At 42.7% G+C, this 17,183-nt stretch overlaps 1 protein-coding gene across 1 annotated transcript in view; it reads left to right on the forward strand.

The window, feature by feature from the left end:
• LOC138970261 (mucin-4-like) overlaps nucleotides 1-16,282 on the forward strand; it is a 29,495-nt gene extending 13,213 nt beyond the window's left edge. The window contains exons 4-6 of the mRNA XM_070342756.1: nucleotides 13,243-13,497; nucleotides 14,240-15,067; nucleotides 15,930-16,282. Coding sequence (XP_070198857.1) covers nucleotides 13,243-13,497; nucleotides 14,240-15,067; nucleotides 15,930-16,231 — 1,385 coding nt within the window. The 3' untranslated portion in view covers nucleotides 16,232-16,282. The remainder of the gene's footprint in view (nucleotides 1-13,242; nucleotides 13,498-14,239; nucleotides 15,068-15,929) is intronic.
• The last annotated feature ends 901 nt before the right edge of the window (nucleotides 16,283-17,183 follow it).

The raw sequence follows: 17,183 nt of genomic DNA on the forward strand, positions 1-17,183 counted from the left end.
CATAGATAGATCTCGAACTTACAGATACGATGTATCTCCTTCAGTCCACTGTAGCGTTTGATACATTTCAGCTAAACTAAGTTGCTTCATTTTACATGCAGGTGAAATCTCCATTGGGTTCAGGAAATTTGAACAGAGTGTGTGCACAAGATCTCAAGGATGCTGGTGTCAAATCCGGTGTCTATGACACCTTATACATGTTGATAAAAAAAACATCAAGAGAACTGCCGCTTGTTTTCGTAATGCACTGTACGATTTACTTGCAAGGTTTAAGTCTCTTGGACCACCTACCCTGTTCTTCACACTACCTGATGATGACATGCCCTGAACTGGAAAAGATCGCTAACAATAATTTCTTATTTTAACGCTTCATCACAAAGCTCGTTTTCTACAACAGTAAAACAAGATCCGTTTAAGAGTGCAGCCAGGCCGTGTATCAAATCAAATAATATTAATTGTACTTAATTATCTCAAATACAGGTATTGAAGCTTATGGACTGGGTGGCCGAGTGGTAACGCACTTGCGCTCGGAATCGAGAGATTGCGTGTTCGACCCTGGGTCAGGCCGCTATTTTCTCCCCCCTTTCCTAACCTAGGTGGTGGGTTCAAGTGCTAGTCTTTCGGATGAGACGAAAAACCGAGGTCCCTTCGTGTACACTACATTGGGGTGTGCACGTTAAAGATCCCACGATTGACAAAAGGGTCTTTCCTGGCAAAATTGTATAGGCGTAGATAAAAATGTCCACCAAAATACCCGTGTGGCCTGGAATAATAGACCGTGAAAGGTGGATGCAGCGCCTAAAGGCAATCGATCGATGTGAATGCGTGATATATTGTGTAAAAAATTCCATCTCACACGGCATTAATAGGTAACATGCGCCTTGAGTCGCCTTGTGTGGTGAGATACGTGCGCGATATAAATCCTCGTAAATAAATAAAATAAATAAATAAAATAAATAAAATAACATAAAGACGAATGAAACACTACAACATTAGCATTACCTTAAAATATACCGTAAACTACCTTGTATACGCCCCCCCCCCCCCTCAATTTCGTCCGAAAGTAAGTTGGGGGTGGGCGTTTTATTGGTACTAAACTCTTTGCATGAGAGGTTCCTTTACTATACATAATAGGGATACTATGGTCAGTGTTCAAAGGACCACAAGAGCAAGGACACTTTATAATTTTGGATGATTAATGAGATGAGGATGATTATAACGTTCATCTCTCTCTCACACCCACAAGCACACGCACAAACTGTCAAACAGAATTCTGCAAGCAAACCACGAAGGAAATAGTGTTGTTTTATTGTATGTTATTGTTAACAAGTTTATAACTTAAATAGATAGTGATATGTGGAACAGATTAATCCAGGTCTGCGGTGAACAATCCCATATCAGCATTTTAACTTTAAGCAAATAAACGCATATCACAATCAGTTGTAGAGTGATAAGTCACGTTTGTCTCGGAAACTAAAAAATATTTGTTGTCAGTGTGTAACCCAATGAGGGGAAACCTGTGTACGAGGGACAACGTCTTGCCTTCAAAGGCCGCAATAGAGGGTAAACAAACACAAGTCTGTTCAACCCCTTTTAAAAATATTTAATAGAAGTTTAGTTGAAGGAAAATTTCCTGCCTCGTGGAAACTAGCCCATGTTACTCCAGTATATAAAAAAGGTCCAGCAGAATTGTGTAATAATTACCGTCCTATATCATTACTGAGTTGTGTTGGTAAGGTGTTAGAAAGATGTGTTTATGTACATGTTTTTGATTTTTTAAAGGCAAATCACATACTCATTCCACAGCAGTCTGGTTTTTTGCCAGATGATTCATGTGTATTCCAATTGATTTCGATTTACAATGAATTTTGTTCCTGTCATAACAGAGGCATTACGACCCAAGCTGTATTTTTTGATGTGTCGAAAGCGTTCGATAGAGTGTGGCACAAGGGCCTTTTTGCCAAGTTAGAAGCAGTGGGCATTAGAGGTCGGTTATTATTATGGTTCTGTGATTATTTAACAGACCGCAAGCAAGTTGTTGTAATTAAGGGAACACAGTCTAATGTTAAAAAGATTCCTGCCGGTGTTCCACAAGGATCCGTGCTAGGCCCGCTCTTATTTCTGGTTTATATTAATGATATTGTAAAGAATATTGAATCCGGAATTAAGTTGTTTGCTGACGACACAAGCATGTATCTTGCATTAGAAGATGTAGACAGACGAACCAATATATTAAATCAAAATCTTGATAAAATTAGTGCATGGGCCAATAAATGGAAAGTTAAATTTAACGAGACTAAGACTGAATTGTTAAATATTCAACGTGATTTAATCCCCCCTCAACCCTTGTTTTTCAACAATGTCTTTTTAGAAAAAGTAGATCAACACAAACACATTGGAGTGATTTTACAGAGCACCTGCAAGTGGGATGTCCACATCCAAAGCATAGTTAAAAAAGCGAATTTACTGATTAATTGTTTACGATTTTATAAATATAGAGGGCCCCAAAGGGGGGGTATCATCACGATCACGGGAAGGGAAATTTTAGCTTTCACGATCACAGTTACCTTGATTTTAGTTTTCACGATCACGAACACCAGTGGCAAATCACGGTCACGGTAAAAGTTGCATGTACAGAAAGCACGTGTCAAAGTAAACACAACCACACAGTAATTCGCTCCTCTGGATCTATTGTTTATTCAACACAAAGTGACAACTGTTGCACTTCAAGTTTTTATTATTATTTGTTTAATTCTCTTTCATACACACATAGAAATACATATCATGATTTGTAATCAGTAACAAGAATGTTGTTTTCATTGTTCTCTCTCTCTCTCTCTCTCTCTCTCTCTCTCTCTCTCTCTCTCTCTCTCTCTCTCTCTCTCTCTCTCTCTCCAGGGCCGGACTAGGCTAAGAGGAGGGGGTGGGGTTGCCAGTGGTGGTCCAGGGGGATGTTCTCCCTAGCGGAGGTCTCCCTAGTGGGGGTCAGGGGGCGAAGCCCCCTGAAGCTGATGGGGAGGTCATATTCTGAGATAGGAAAACGGTCGCTCCTTGCCTGAAACGGCATAAAATAAACAATAATAAAAAATGTTTTAAATAAGTGAGGTACATGTTTAGGCTGGGGAGGGGTGGTTGCGCAACCCCCATAACCCCCCCGGTAGTCCGGCCCAGCTCTCTCTCTCTCTCTCTCTCTCTCTCTCTCTCTCTCTCTCTCTCTCTCTCTCTCTCTTTCTCTCCACTCATACACATTTAACTCCCACACCCTCACTCACACACATGAATATATACTTGCACAATTTCACATTTCCAGAGCTAAATCTTGTAAACCCATTTTCTCAAAAACGATTGGGTGGATTGAAATAAAAGTACATGTATTCTTTATTTTCAACTATGCCATACAATTTGAGGTACACCATCGCCTGGTTTCATGGCCTTGAAAAACAAACAGGAATGCTACAGTCCCAAAACTGGTTTTACCTGAAAGAAGCGCTCAGTGCTAGTGGCGAAGCCACAAGCCTGAGCCTGCGAAGCAGGCGAGCCAATTAGGGGGGTCCGGGGGCATGCCCCCCCCCCCGGAATTCTTTTCAAAAAAAGGTAAAAATCTGTGCAATCTGGTGCATTCTGGGCATCATTTTCAGGGCTGTGATAGTGTTGTGATCTTGTTAAAAATAGAGGATCATAGAGGGAAAAATGTACGTTGAAAATAAAATGCTTTGCAATAATGCCCATCACGATCACGAAAACAAATGACGATCACGATCACGAGACTTGATTTTTTTGTCATCACGGATCACGGGCAAAGTCCCATCACGATCACAGAAATGGAAATTTCGGCAATCACGGTCACAGAAAGGTCAAAAAACGCCAATCACGATCACGATTTTAAACCCTTTGGGGCCCTCAATATAGATTAAGTCGAAAAAGTTTGGAAATAATGTACAAGTCTTTTATTTTACCCCATTTCGACTATGCAGATGTTGTTTGGGATAATTGCACTAAGATAATGGCAGATGCATTAGAAAAATTACACTTAGAAGCCCTACGAATTATAATAGGTGGAGTTAAGGGCACTAGCCATGCAAAGCTGTATGAGGAAAGTGGGCTATGTAGCCTTGAAGAACGAAGGAAAAGACATAAATTAATTGTTTTTCATAAGATGATACATAACAAATGCCCCCAGTACTTAGTAAATGTATTGCCCCCTCTTGTAGTTGACATTAATCCGTATCATAGACGAAGACCATTAGAAAGATATGTGCCTCCTCATAGAACCGAATTATTTCGCAACTCTTTTATCCCCAAAACGACTGTACTATGGAACACCTTACCAGATAACGTTAAAATGACCACCTCCTTGAGCGAGTTCAAAAATTATTTGTCAAGTGCTGATTTTAAAGTACCATGCCATTATTATTTTGGAGAAAGATTTGAACAAGTACATCATTGCAGATTGCGTATTGGTATGAGTGATTTGAATTTTGATTTATGTAAGCGGCACCTTAAGGATTGCTCTCAATGCGAGTGTGGTTATCCCAGCGAGACTGCTGAACATTACTTATTGCATTGTCCCCTGTATAGAGATATAAGATTATTGTCCATTGATAATTTGACAAATGATTATAAGTATATCGAAATATTATTGAAAGGCATCCCGCAATATTCACGAAATGTCAACCAGACCATATTCATAACTGTACAGGACTATATTAGACAGACGGGCAGGTTCCGTAAATGAGCCTCTATACTTCACTCATTACATTTATTAGACACTGTCATGCGACATGCTGCCTGACAAATTTTTCCCCATAACCTCTCTCATGTTCTTTTGTTGTTTTCCGACTTATCAATTATGTCTCGATTTATGCGCAATGTAGTGACTTTTCCTCTGATCACAATACGCATTAACTTTGTGCGAGTGTCTTATGTGCACTTATTACAATTGAAAAAATCCCCTCAAATATTGGCGCTCCAAGTCTTCTTCTTCTTCTTCTTTTTCCCTTAAGCTAGCTACTAGCTAGCTGCCCTTTCCCCACCTCATGTATCACCAACCCCTTCCCATTTTCTGCTTGTTTGTGTATCTGTTTTGTCTTTTGTTTTGTTTTTCGTTTCCTGAAATGAGCTAATGTACTTATTCCGCCATCATGCTAACCTTTGTTTTGTAATTACTATGATTGCTTAAAATAAGCATTATATGCTTGAGTATGTAATCATCCATGCATTGTTCTTGTCATGATTAAAATTGAATAAAGTTTTGTTTAAACCAAGTCTGTTCATTCGTTATGTTCTAACTCCTCGAAGTCGACCTCTCTATTCACTTCCAAATCTCGTTATGTCAAAACGATTTGCGTGAAGCGATATTACTACATTTAGTCAACCCTTCCAACTGACCAAATGAAATTGACCACACATAATTATATCGCTCTACACACACACACACACACACACACACACACACACACACACACACACACACACACACACACACACACACACAAACAGACACACACACACACAGACACACACACACAAGCACACACACACACACAAACAGACGCGCACACACACACAGAAACAGACACACACACACATACGTGTCTGAGGGGGGGATATCTGGACATTTGCCGCAAAGTAAAATGTGTTATATCTGGACTTGTTTATTTCTAAAGCTACAGACACGGAGTGCGAGTGTAAACATGTGTTAGACTTTAAGAATACTTTTTGAGATTTAAAAAAAAAAACACTCATTATTGAAAGTTACACACCCAAAAATAGAGATTCTGAAACACGTGTTATATCTGGACATCTGCCACCTAAAAGTGAGTGATAGCCGGACATATGACCGGAAAGCTGTAAATACTATCAACTTTATCAAAATAGCGTTACATATGCGTGGTAGTACAAAAAAGCTACCAGTAATCCCAATTTTTTTTGTGTTTTTGACAGGGACAAACCAAGGGGAACTTTAACGCCTCTCGGCGTATTTTTTCGAGACAAATGTCTCCGCAGCTGATAGTTGGTAGACTTTATTGGATGTCGTTATTCAAAGGCAAGCCGTCAGAGACAGAAAGCTTAGAAAGGAATTACGTTGTATTGTTTTCCTGCTTTGCCTGGCTCAGGTCGGGAAATTCAGGACCGAAATGACCCAAGGTGCAACTCATTCCTTTTGATGAGTTTCAAGTTTCTTAAAAGTTTTCGCAGCTGTTGGTAGACTTTATTGGATGTCGTTATTCATATGTATCCGTCAGAGACAGAGAGCTTAGAAAGGAATTAGGTAATTGGTAGACTTTATTGGATGTCGTTATTCAAATTACAAACCGCCACAGACAGAAAGCTTAGATTTTTTTTGATTTTTTTTTTTGCGCATGAAAAGACTTCAGGCCAGATTTTCTTTACAAAACCGGGGAGGTAGGAAAGGGGAAGGGGTTTTTTTTTTAGTTTTTTTTTTTAGCATGAAAAGACTAGGTGTCTAAAGCAGAGTTCCACTATACTTTTTGCTTTTGTGATTTTGTGATTTTGAAGACGTGTTTTATTTGGACGTCGAATTAAAATTATGTGTCCAAGTAAAGCCCTAAATTTCGCGCGGGAGTCGAGCTATCCCACCATAAACACATACACACACACATACACACACACACACACAAACATACATACACACACACACACACACACACCAAGACCCTCGTCTCCATTCCCCGTCTATGTTAACATGTAATCTAAAATTGATTAAAAGTAAGCAAAACAAGAAATTCCTCCGAGGTAGGAAAAACACCCCCGTCAAAGGGAAATAACCTTCTCAGTTGGTGGCAGTGACTGAGTGAGAATGGTTATTTCCCTTTGACCATTAAGATGTCCCTCTATAAGTCCTTGTATAATTTTAATCCACCAATAACTCCCTAACCGTGTGTTTGACTGGTCCCAATTTTTGTAAGGACCGTCTCAGGAATGTATAGAACCTGTTCACCAAGTTTGGTGACGATCGGTCCGTTCATTCTTGAGATCTATATTCGAACACAAACAAACAAACAAACAAACACATGGACCGAATCCTATACACACCCCTATACCGGGGGTGTAATAAGACAACGCAGACTGACAACAACAAGAACAGACAAGCCAGAGCACAGGGCCCGTATGCTTATGGGGGAAGTTCGCGACAACTCCCGAAGTTTTGAGTGACATCGGAAGTACTTGCCTCACTTTCGTATGCATGGGCCGGAAAAAGGGTTTACCTCGAAGCAAAGCGAGGAAGTAACTCAGGGTATTTTGCGACTACTTCTAAAGTTTTGAGTGACATCGGAAGTACATCCTCACTTTCGCATGCATGGGACGAAAAAAGAGTTTACTTTGGAAGCTAACGAGGAAGTAAATGAGGGTAAATGTACTACAGCCAGACCCAGTAGTAAACACGCTACTTCCACAGTTTCTCAGTGCAAAAAGGCAGGGCTTTTCTTCAGTTGTTCATGTCAAACCGAGCTGACGCTGCAAAAGAGAGAAAATGGAGGGAAAAGTCGTATCTTCTGCATGCATTTCGTGCAAATTTCCCTGAATACAAACCTGAGTTGCCAGCTTTGACTTTTGTTTGTTGATCTGGGTCATTGGCCACCACTCTTTCATTCCCGCTTATACGAGGGGGTTACTGTGTTTCTATGAAAATGGGCGTCGTTGTGTGCATGTGTGAGTGTGTGTGTGTGTGTGTGTGTTTGTGTGCGTGCGTGTGTTTGTGTGTGTGAGTGTGTGTGTGTGTGTGTGTGTGTTCGAGTGTTTAAGTGTAAGTTTCTGCTATTTTTTTGGTCATTGCTTTATCTGTGTGTGTGTGTGTGTGTGTGTGTGTGTATTTGTGCGAGTGCCTGTCTGCCTGTGTGTGCGTGCGTGCGGGTATAATTGTGCGTCTGTTCCTTCATACGTTTGTTTGCGTGTTCGCGCGTGCCGTGTGTGTGTTTGTGTGTGTGTGTGTGTTTGTGTGTGTGTGTTTGTGTGTGTGTTTGTGTGTGTGTGTTTGCGTGTGTGTGTGTGTGTGTGTGTGTTTTTTCGATGTTATGTGTGTGTTCGACGGTGTGTGTGTGTTCGACGGTGTGGTGTGTGTGTGTGTTCGACGGTGTGTGTGTGTTCGACGGTGTGTGTGTGTGTGTGTGTGTGTTTGTGTGTGTGTGTGTGTGTGTGTACCCACTCCCCACACTATGATGAGCTGACTATATTTGCGCCTTGATATTTTATTCATGTTCTTACGTTTTATGCTGTTTATTGTGATTCACCACACCCGAGTTTATCGTAATTGAGATAATAAAGTGTTCTATGTCTATGTATTATGTCTAATACACATGCACACACGCACGTAGGCTACAAAAATCCAATCTTGACTTTGAACTTTATATAAACATACATCCTCTTCACAATTAACGAGGACAAACGTAATTTACAAACACCTAAGTACAACAATTTTTCTGTTTTAAAAATTCGGACACACATTTTCTCAAATAATATGAAATTCGCTGAACTTATCTTCTTTTCACTACACCTTATATCTTGATTCCCCAAAAATGGAGTTCTGCCTTTTTATATTTAGTCAAGTTTTGACTAAATATTTTAACATCGAGGGGGAATCGAAACGAGGGTCGTGGTGTATGTGTGTGTGTGTGTGTGTGTGTGTGTCTGTCTGTGTGTGTGTGTAGAGCGATTCAGACTAAACTACTGGACCGATCTTTATGAAATTTGACATGAGAGTTCCTGGGTATGAAATCCCCGAACGTTTTTTTCATTTTTTTGATAAATGTCTTTGATGACGTCATATCCGGCTTTTCGTGAAAGTTGAGGCGGCACTGTCACGCCCTCATTTTTCAACCAAATTGGTTCAAATTTTGGTCAAGTAATCTTCGACGAAGCCCGGGGTTTGGTATTGCATTTCAGCTTGGTGGCTTAAAAATTAATTGATGACTTTGGTCATTAAAAATCGGAAAATTGTAACAAAAAATAAAAATTTATAAAACGATCCAAATTTACGTTTATCTTATTCTCCATCATTTGCTGATTCCAAAAACATATAAATATGTTATATTTGGATTAAAAACAAGCTCTGAAAATTAAATATATAAAAATTATTATCAAAATTAAATTGTCCAAATCAATTTAAAAACACTTTCAGCTTATTCCTTGTCGGTTCCTGATTCCAAAAACATATAGATATGATATGTTTGGATTAAAACCACGCTCAGAAAGTTAAAACAAAGAGAGGTACAGAAAAGCGTGCTATCCTTCTTAGTGCAACTACTACCCCGCTCTTCTTGTCAATTTCACTGCCTTTGCCATGAGCGGTGGACTGACGATGCTACGAGTATACGGTCTTGCTGAAAAATGGCAGCTACTTGACTAAATATTGTATTTTCGCCTTACGCGACTTGTTAAATTTACCAGTAACACAAACATTCGCTCTGACCAAACTATTTTTGTCCAGCAGTTTTACCGATACACAATCATTAAAAAAAACACTACAAAAAGAGTTTTAAGTTAACCGACTTCGCTACCACATAAACAACCTTTTTTTATTGTCCCCAACATTCTGGTCAACGAAATCATTATTATAGACAGTCATTCTATTTAAGGACAATCATCACAGCTTTCGTTCAACCAGTTAAAAACAACAATTATAGTAAAAGCTACAGCGCGATCAACGTTTGCCCATTTACGAACTCGCGATGAGATTTGTTTCTTCTGGTCACCAAGCCTACCGTTTACAAACGCATGCGCACTAATTGGGATTCCCCCAATTTTCTCGACCTTGACCTCAGAACTCTCGAAGCCACTACTTCGGCGTTCAATTTAGCTCGTGCATACCGAGTAGCTGGCAACTTTGCTTTCGAAGTTCCCACTTCCAATGTCAAGGGCCTCTCGCTTGACATAATTATACGACGATATCGCATCTCAAGGGTCCTTACCCATCCAAAAGAAACCTCCAGCGCATACTACAATTGCAGGACATTCCGTTTTTAAAGGCAGCTCATTGGAAAATGATCTCAGACACAATATCGAAGACGTGAAATGCGTCAATCGAGCAACTGTCGTAACTTGGCTACAATGAGACGGTCTCCTACCTTGCACCATAGACACGGACTGTGACATTCTTGTTTAATTTAGGTGAAATGCTTAAAACAGAGTGACTCAAAAGCGACAGTTCGATCAGTTACTGACCGAAAAAAACGTGCTCGAGTCATTCGGCGAAGGTGGCGAGCTTTCAAACCAGCACGACTGAATAACTCAGAATGCCTTTTTTCATCATGCCTCTATTCTACACGAGTAACATAGTGCAGTGGTAACGGTTCCGGACTCTCGTTCATTCGCTCCGGGTTCAAGTTCCGCCGGGAGCTATATATTTTTTTTATTAATCTTTTCCTTTTTAAGCCTCCGCAATTGCATTCCGGCTGCAAAAACCGGGTTTTGCCTCTGTGTTAATTTTATTCATTTGCAAAAGAAACCTTCCTATGCTTTGAAAAAATCATATCATGTCTTGACTTTCAACTGTACGCGCGTGTGTATATGTGTGTCACTACGGTGAGTAGTGTGTGTGTGTGTGTGTGTGTATGTGTGTGTGTGTGTCACGTGTGTGTGTGTGTGTGTGTGTGACGTGTCACTTGTGTCATCATAGTTTCAGTGTGTGTATGAGTGTAGATTGAGAGAGAATGAGAGAAAGTGAGAGAGAGTGAGTGTGTGGTTATTTGTTTGTGACTGTGTGCGTGCGAGTATGGGTGCGTGTGTGTGTGTATTTGTGTGCGCGCGAGCGCGCGCGTGTGTGTGTGTCAGTGTGCAGTGTGTGGTGTGTGTGTGTGTGTTTATGTGTGCCGTCAGTGTCACTTGTGTCATAGTGTCAGTATGTGCATGAGTGTACGTTTGTCTGTGTGTGCATGTGTCGTAAGAGAGAGAGAGAGAGAGAGAGAGAGAGAGAGAGAGAGAGAGAGAGAGAGAGAGAGAGAGAGAGAGAGAGAGAGAGAGCGACACTTCTTTGGCAATTTTGGACCAGACAGCGTCTTTATGTTTAACAGTTAGACTGTTCTGTAAACTTGGTGTTTACTGTGTTTTTTTCTAATTAACTGTTCTGAAATTTGGACAGAATAACCGTTCTTTCGTAAAACACTTCTGTCAAGAGTACAGCAATTTCACCATCTGAAAAAGGTGCAGAACGCCCCTCCGTGTCAGTCTACTTTCTTTTTGAGCGGCACCCGTGCCTTGCCATTTTCGTTGACTGCCATGTTGATAGAAACGTGCGCATGCGTATTAGTAGGGATTCCCCCAATTTCCCCGACCTTGACCTTAATACTCTCGCTGTCACTCCTTTGGCGTTCAAGTCAGTTCATGCATTGTGAACAGTTAGAAAGTTGACTTCGGGAGTTCCCACTTCGAAAAGAGGCCTCTACTTCCAGTGTTTCTTACTTCTAGTTCATGCATACGGGCCCAGGTGTTTTTCTTGACAGAGCTCGACTACAGTTAACCAGTCTCGCTGTCTGGTTTTCGAGGAGCTGATGACCCAGTTTGAACACTGGCTGAGATTTAAAAAAAAAAAATCTGTGCATCACACCGGGCTGACACGTGTGGGGCGATCGAGGTCACTGGGCATGGACATGATTCACGGACTTTTTACACCCCCGGTATAGGGGACCGTGTGTATAGGTTTCACTGGATGTGTTTGTTTGTTTGTTTGTGTGTTTGTGTGTTTGTGTTCGCATATACATTCCTGAGACGGTCCTTACAAAAATTGGGACCAGTCAAACACACGGTTAGGGAGTTATTGGTGGATTAAAGGCAGAGTAAGCCTCCCGTAAACCATCACAGATACGGTCAGGCTTTTACACACAGTACAAACACCCTTTCATTTAAACACTCACCAATTGAGAACATCCTAGGTGCCCTCCGTAAAGAGCGAACAATTTTCAAAGAATTTATTTTTGCGTGGTTTATCTTACCCCTGAGCCATCGTGAACCCGTGTGATCCAGTTTTCCCTTTTCACAATGCAGTCGTCATAGTTAGTCATTTGAATGCGACTCGACGTGAGCTTATCTACAATAGCACGTTTTTTTATGCACGAAACAACGGCTGTGGTTCACAAGAACTCTAGCGATGGCTTTTGACTGTTGAGAGGAACGGCGATTTGCACTGATAAACCGGCCGTCGTCTGCTACGACCCTTGCGTGACCCTGCTTCCGGGCTTTTCTTTTTTTAAACTTTCACAACTTCGAATTGTTCTGATCTTGTCTTGATGAAAAACGAATTCTTTTATGATTAAAGAATGTTTGTGTAACAAGCTGTCAATTTATTATTTAGATTTTAAAAGTTAGGTCTAGCGCAAAAACGAGGCGCCGTTGTTGTTAACGGAACAAGTCTACGAAAATAAATTCTTGGAAAATGTCTCACGCTCGACAGAAAGCAGCCAGGATGTTCCCGTTCGGTGAGCGTTCAAATGGAAGTATGCTTGTACTGTATTTAGACGCTCGGGGAGCTCTGTGACTTCTGACTTCTGACCTTTGACTTCTGACTTCTGACTTCTGACTTTTGACTTTTGACTTCTGACTTTTGACTTTTTACTTCTTTTGACTTTTGACTTTTGACTTCGGACTTCGTACTTTTGACTTTTGACTTCTGACTTTTGACTTTTGACTTCTTTTGACTTTTGACTTCTTTTGACTTTTGACTTCGGACTTCGGACTTCGGACTTCGGACTTCGGACTTTTGACTTCTGACTTTTGACTTTTTGACTTTTGACTTCTGACTTCTGACTTTTGACTTCTGACTTCTGACTTTTGACTTCTGACATCTGACTTTTGACTTTTGACTTCTGACTTCTGACTTTTGACTTTTGACTTCTGACTTCTGACTTCTGACTTCTGACTTTTGACTTCTGACTTCTGACTTTCTCTATTCTGACTTCTGACTTTTGACTTTTGACTTTTGACTTTTGACTTTTGACTTTTGACTTCTGACATCTGACTTTTGACTTTTGACTTTTGACTTTTGACTTTTGACTTTTGACTTCTGACTTCTGACTTTCTCTCTGTCTCTCTGTCTCTCTGTAAGGACGGGGGTGTTTTTCCTACCTCGGAGGAATTTCTTGTTTCTTCTTTTTTTTCCAACGGACTCCGCTTATTCAGTTAACGCTGGTTTTCATATGAGGGGATTTTAAAACGATGCCCCCCCCCCCCTCCCTCCCCACCCTATGGATTCTGTTGAATATGAACGCGTCATGCTTTCTCGTGTTTCAGAACGGTGCTGGAACGAACATGTTGAAAATAAGGGCCTAGCATGGAGCCAAACCTGGGGAGCCGTCATTGCAAACAGTCGCGAGGCATGCTGGGAGAAGTGTTTGACGGAACCGACGATTGGAATCGAGTGCATGGCGGCGGTCTGGGCCACGGACACGGGCGTGTGCATGCTAGTCAAGACGGAAGACTTTCTCAAAGAGTCAGACTTTCAAAACAAAAATAACCACCACGTTATGCTGAAACGCTGTTTTACCAGTGAGTTCCGGGCACTTGTTTTTGCATGTATTATGACTGAGGTCATCAAATTACACACAAACAAAAAGTGTGTGTGTGTGTGTGTGTGTGTGTGTGTGTGTGTGTGTGTGTGTGTGTGTGTGTGTGCTGTGTGTGTGTTGTGTGTGTGTGTGTGTGTGACTGTGTGTGTGACTGTGTGTGTGTGTATTTGTGTGTGTGTGTGTGTGTGACTTTGTGTGTGTGTGTGTGTGTGTGACTGACTGTGTGTGTGTGTGTGTGTGTGTGTGTGTGTGTGTGTGTGTGTGACTGTGTGTGAGTGTGTATGTGTGTGTGTTTGGGCATCTTTAACATATCTTCACTCTTTATTTGAAACGATTTGATCTAATCATCAAAATGTCCAAAGAACAATACCCTTTTCATATCGTTCTCTTATTAGGACACATACGCTATGCTTATAAGCGTGCTCTTAGAAAGAGTAAAAGATGTATTTTATTCTTGATGGCGAGTCTAAACTTCAATCATATTTTTCGCGTAAGGTTTCGTACAACAAAAATGCATGAGCACAATTAGGTGTATTTTAATTTAACTTATACCATAAAGGCTGCCGCTAGAAGCTCTTTTAAGGTCTGTTCACAATAGCAGAAAAACACCATTTCACAAAACAGCACAGAATATGCAGGATCTCCGAATGAAAACTATCAACCTATTTGAACCACTTAAATAAGGGACTAATAGTACAAGATAACATCTTGGTCGTGTGCAGGCGGTATCGACAGCAGTATCACGCAATACGACTTTGAGAACGACAACTCGGACCCTCAACCTGCCTGCCCCTGTGGGTCCGACCCCCCTCCCTACCCAGACCTGGGCTGCAGTCAACCGACCACAACTCAACCGCCGCAAGCTTCCACCACTCTTGATATCACCAGCGAGGCTACCGAGTCCCTGACAACCGTTACTACGCAGCACCCAACAACCTTTGCTAAGGACAGCGTGTCAACGGATTCTGTTGCTAAGGACAGCGTGTCGTCGACGGACTCCCTGACGCAAGACCCAAAAGCCGTCGCTACAACGTCCTTGACAACGATGGTCACGTTCTCCTTGACGTCAGACGTCAGACGGCCTGCATCTCCAGTCGTCACTCAAGATGCCTCTGGGGATACTTCACCGGCCACACGGCTGTCCGGGTCTCGCAGCACAGATGACGTAGACACGCCCACGGCGCCTGACACTGGTGTCCAGTCCACAGACACGGCGCCTGACACTGGTGTCCAGTCCACAGACACGGCGCCTGACACTGGTGTCCAGTCCACAGACACGGCGCCTGACACTGGTGTCCAGTCCACAGACACGGCGCCTGACACTGGTGTCCAGTCCACAGACACGGCGCCTGACACTGGTGTCCAGTCCACAGACACGGCGCCTGACACTGGTGTCCAGTCCACAGACACGGCGCCTGACACTGGTGTCCAGTCCACAGACACGGCGCCTGACACTGGTGTCCAGTCCACAGACACGGCAGGAACTCGGCCTGAAGACACGACGCTTCCCATGCTAGGCGGTCCAAGTCCTCACAACAATACTGACACAGGTAGGCGAATGAGTGATTGAGTGATTTCATGGGTTGGTAAGTGAATGAGTGAGAGAGTGAGTGGGTGTGTGAGTGAGTGAGTGAGCTAGCGAGTGGGTTAGTAAGTGAGTGAGTGAGTGAGTGAGTGAGTGAGTGAGTGAGTGAGTGAGTGAGTGAGTAAATGAGTGAGTAAATGAGCGAGTAAATGAGTGAGTTAGCGAGTGAGTGAGTGAGTTAGCGAGTGAGTTAGCGAGTGAGTGAGTTAGCGAGTGAGTGAGTGAGTGAGTGAGTGTGTGAGTGAGTTAGTGAGTGAGTTAGCGAGTGAGTTAGCGAGTGAGTGAGTGAGCTAGCGAGTGAGTGAGTGAGTTAGCGAGTGAGTTAGTGAGTGAGTGAGTTAGCGAGTGAGTTAGTGAGTGAGTTAGTGAATGAGTGTGTGAGTGAGTGTGTGAGTGAGTGTGTGAGTGAGTGAGTGTGTGAGTGAGTGAGTTAGTTAGTGAGTGAGTTAGTGAGTGAGTAAATGAGTGAGTGAGTTAGCGTGTGAGTGTGTAAGTGAGTGAGTTAGCGAGTGAGTGTGTAAGTGAGTGAGTTAGCGAGTGAGTGTGTAAGTGAGTGAGTTAGCGAGTGAGTGTGTAAGTGAGTGAGTTAGCGAGTGAGTGTGTAAGTGAGTTAGTTAGCGAGTGAGTGAGTGAGTGGGCGAGAAATGAGTGAGTGATTTACTGACTGATGCAGCTGACCGGCTAAGGGAATGAGTCAATGACTAGGTAACTGACTGCAAGTGAATGGCTGACAGATCAACTCATTTTATGACTAATAATATACCACCGATTCACTTTAATAGAGCTGTCATTGATATACATTGTTTTCTTTGCGCTGTCATGAACAGGACGCCGCCTGCTGTGCCCGTGCGCCAAGACCGCGTGCAGGAGAAAAACGACAACGACACCGCGACCTTCAGGTGACCTTGACCCTGACCTCATTCCCAGAAAGTCGACCAGGCTGTACCGAGACAGTGTGAGCACGGTGTGGGACCGACAGCCCGCGGGGAACGTCGTCATGGCTGTCGCCGTCATCTCCGTCACCAGCGGGCTGTTCTTCCTCTTCATCGTCTGTGACTTGGACAGACTCAAACGATGCTTTGGGGATAAGAAAGAGAGAGAGAGAGAGAGGGGGGAGACAGAGGGATAGAGACATGGACAGACTCAAACGATGCTTTGGGGATAAGAAAGAGAGAGAGAGAGAGAGGGGGGAGACAGAGGGATAGAGACATGGACAGACTCAAACGATGCTTTGGGGATAAGAAAGAGAGAGAGAAAGGGGGGAGACAGAGGGATAGAGACATGGACAGACTCAAACGATGCTTTGGGGATAAGAAAGGGAGAGAGAGAGAGAGAGGGATAGAGACATGGACAGACTCAAACGATGCTTTGGGGATAAGAAAGAGAGAGAGAGAAAGGGGGAGACAGAGGGATAGAGACATGGACAGACTCAAACGATGCTTTGGGGATAAGAAAGAGAGAGAGAGAGAAAGGGGGGAGACAGAGGGATAGAGACATGGACAGACTCAAACGATGTTTTGGGGATAAGAAAGAGAGAGAGAGAAAGGGGGGAGACAGAGGGATAGAGACATGGACAGACTCAAACGATGCTTTAGGGATAAGAAAGAGAGAGAGAGAAAGGGGGAGACAGAGGGATAGAGACATGGACAGACTCAAACGATGCTTTAGGGATAAGAAAGAGAGAGAGAGAGAAAGGGGGGAGACAGAGGGATAGAGACATGGACAGACTCAAACGATGCTTTAGGGATAAGAAAGAGAGAGAGAGAGAAAGGGGGGAGACAGAGGGATAGAGACATGGACAGACTCAAACGATGTTTTGGGGATAAGAAAGAGAGAGAGAGAAAGGGGGGAGACAGAGGGATAGAGACATGGACAGACTCAAACGATGCTTTAGGGATAAGAAAGAGAGAGAGAGAAAGGGGGAGACAGAGGGATAGAGACATGGACAGACTCAAACGATGCTTTAGGGATAAGAAAGAGAGAGAGAGAGAAAGGGGGGAGACAGAGGGATAGAGACATGGACAGACTCAAACGATGCTTTAGGGATAAGAAAGAGAGAGAGAGAGAAAGGGGGGAGACAG

This window comes from Littorina saxatilis, linkage group LG7 (genome assembly GCF_037325665.1).
Source record: "Littorina saxatilis isolate snail1 linkage group LG7, US_GU_Lsax_2.0, whole genome shotgun sequence".
In the NCBI taxonomy this organism is placed as follows: Eukaryota; Metazoa; Mollusca; class Gastropoda; order Littorinimorpha; family Littorinidae; genus Littorina; species Littorina saxatilis.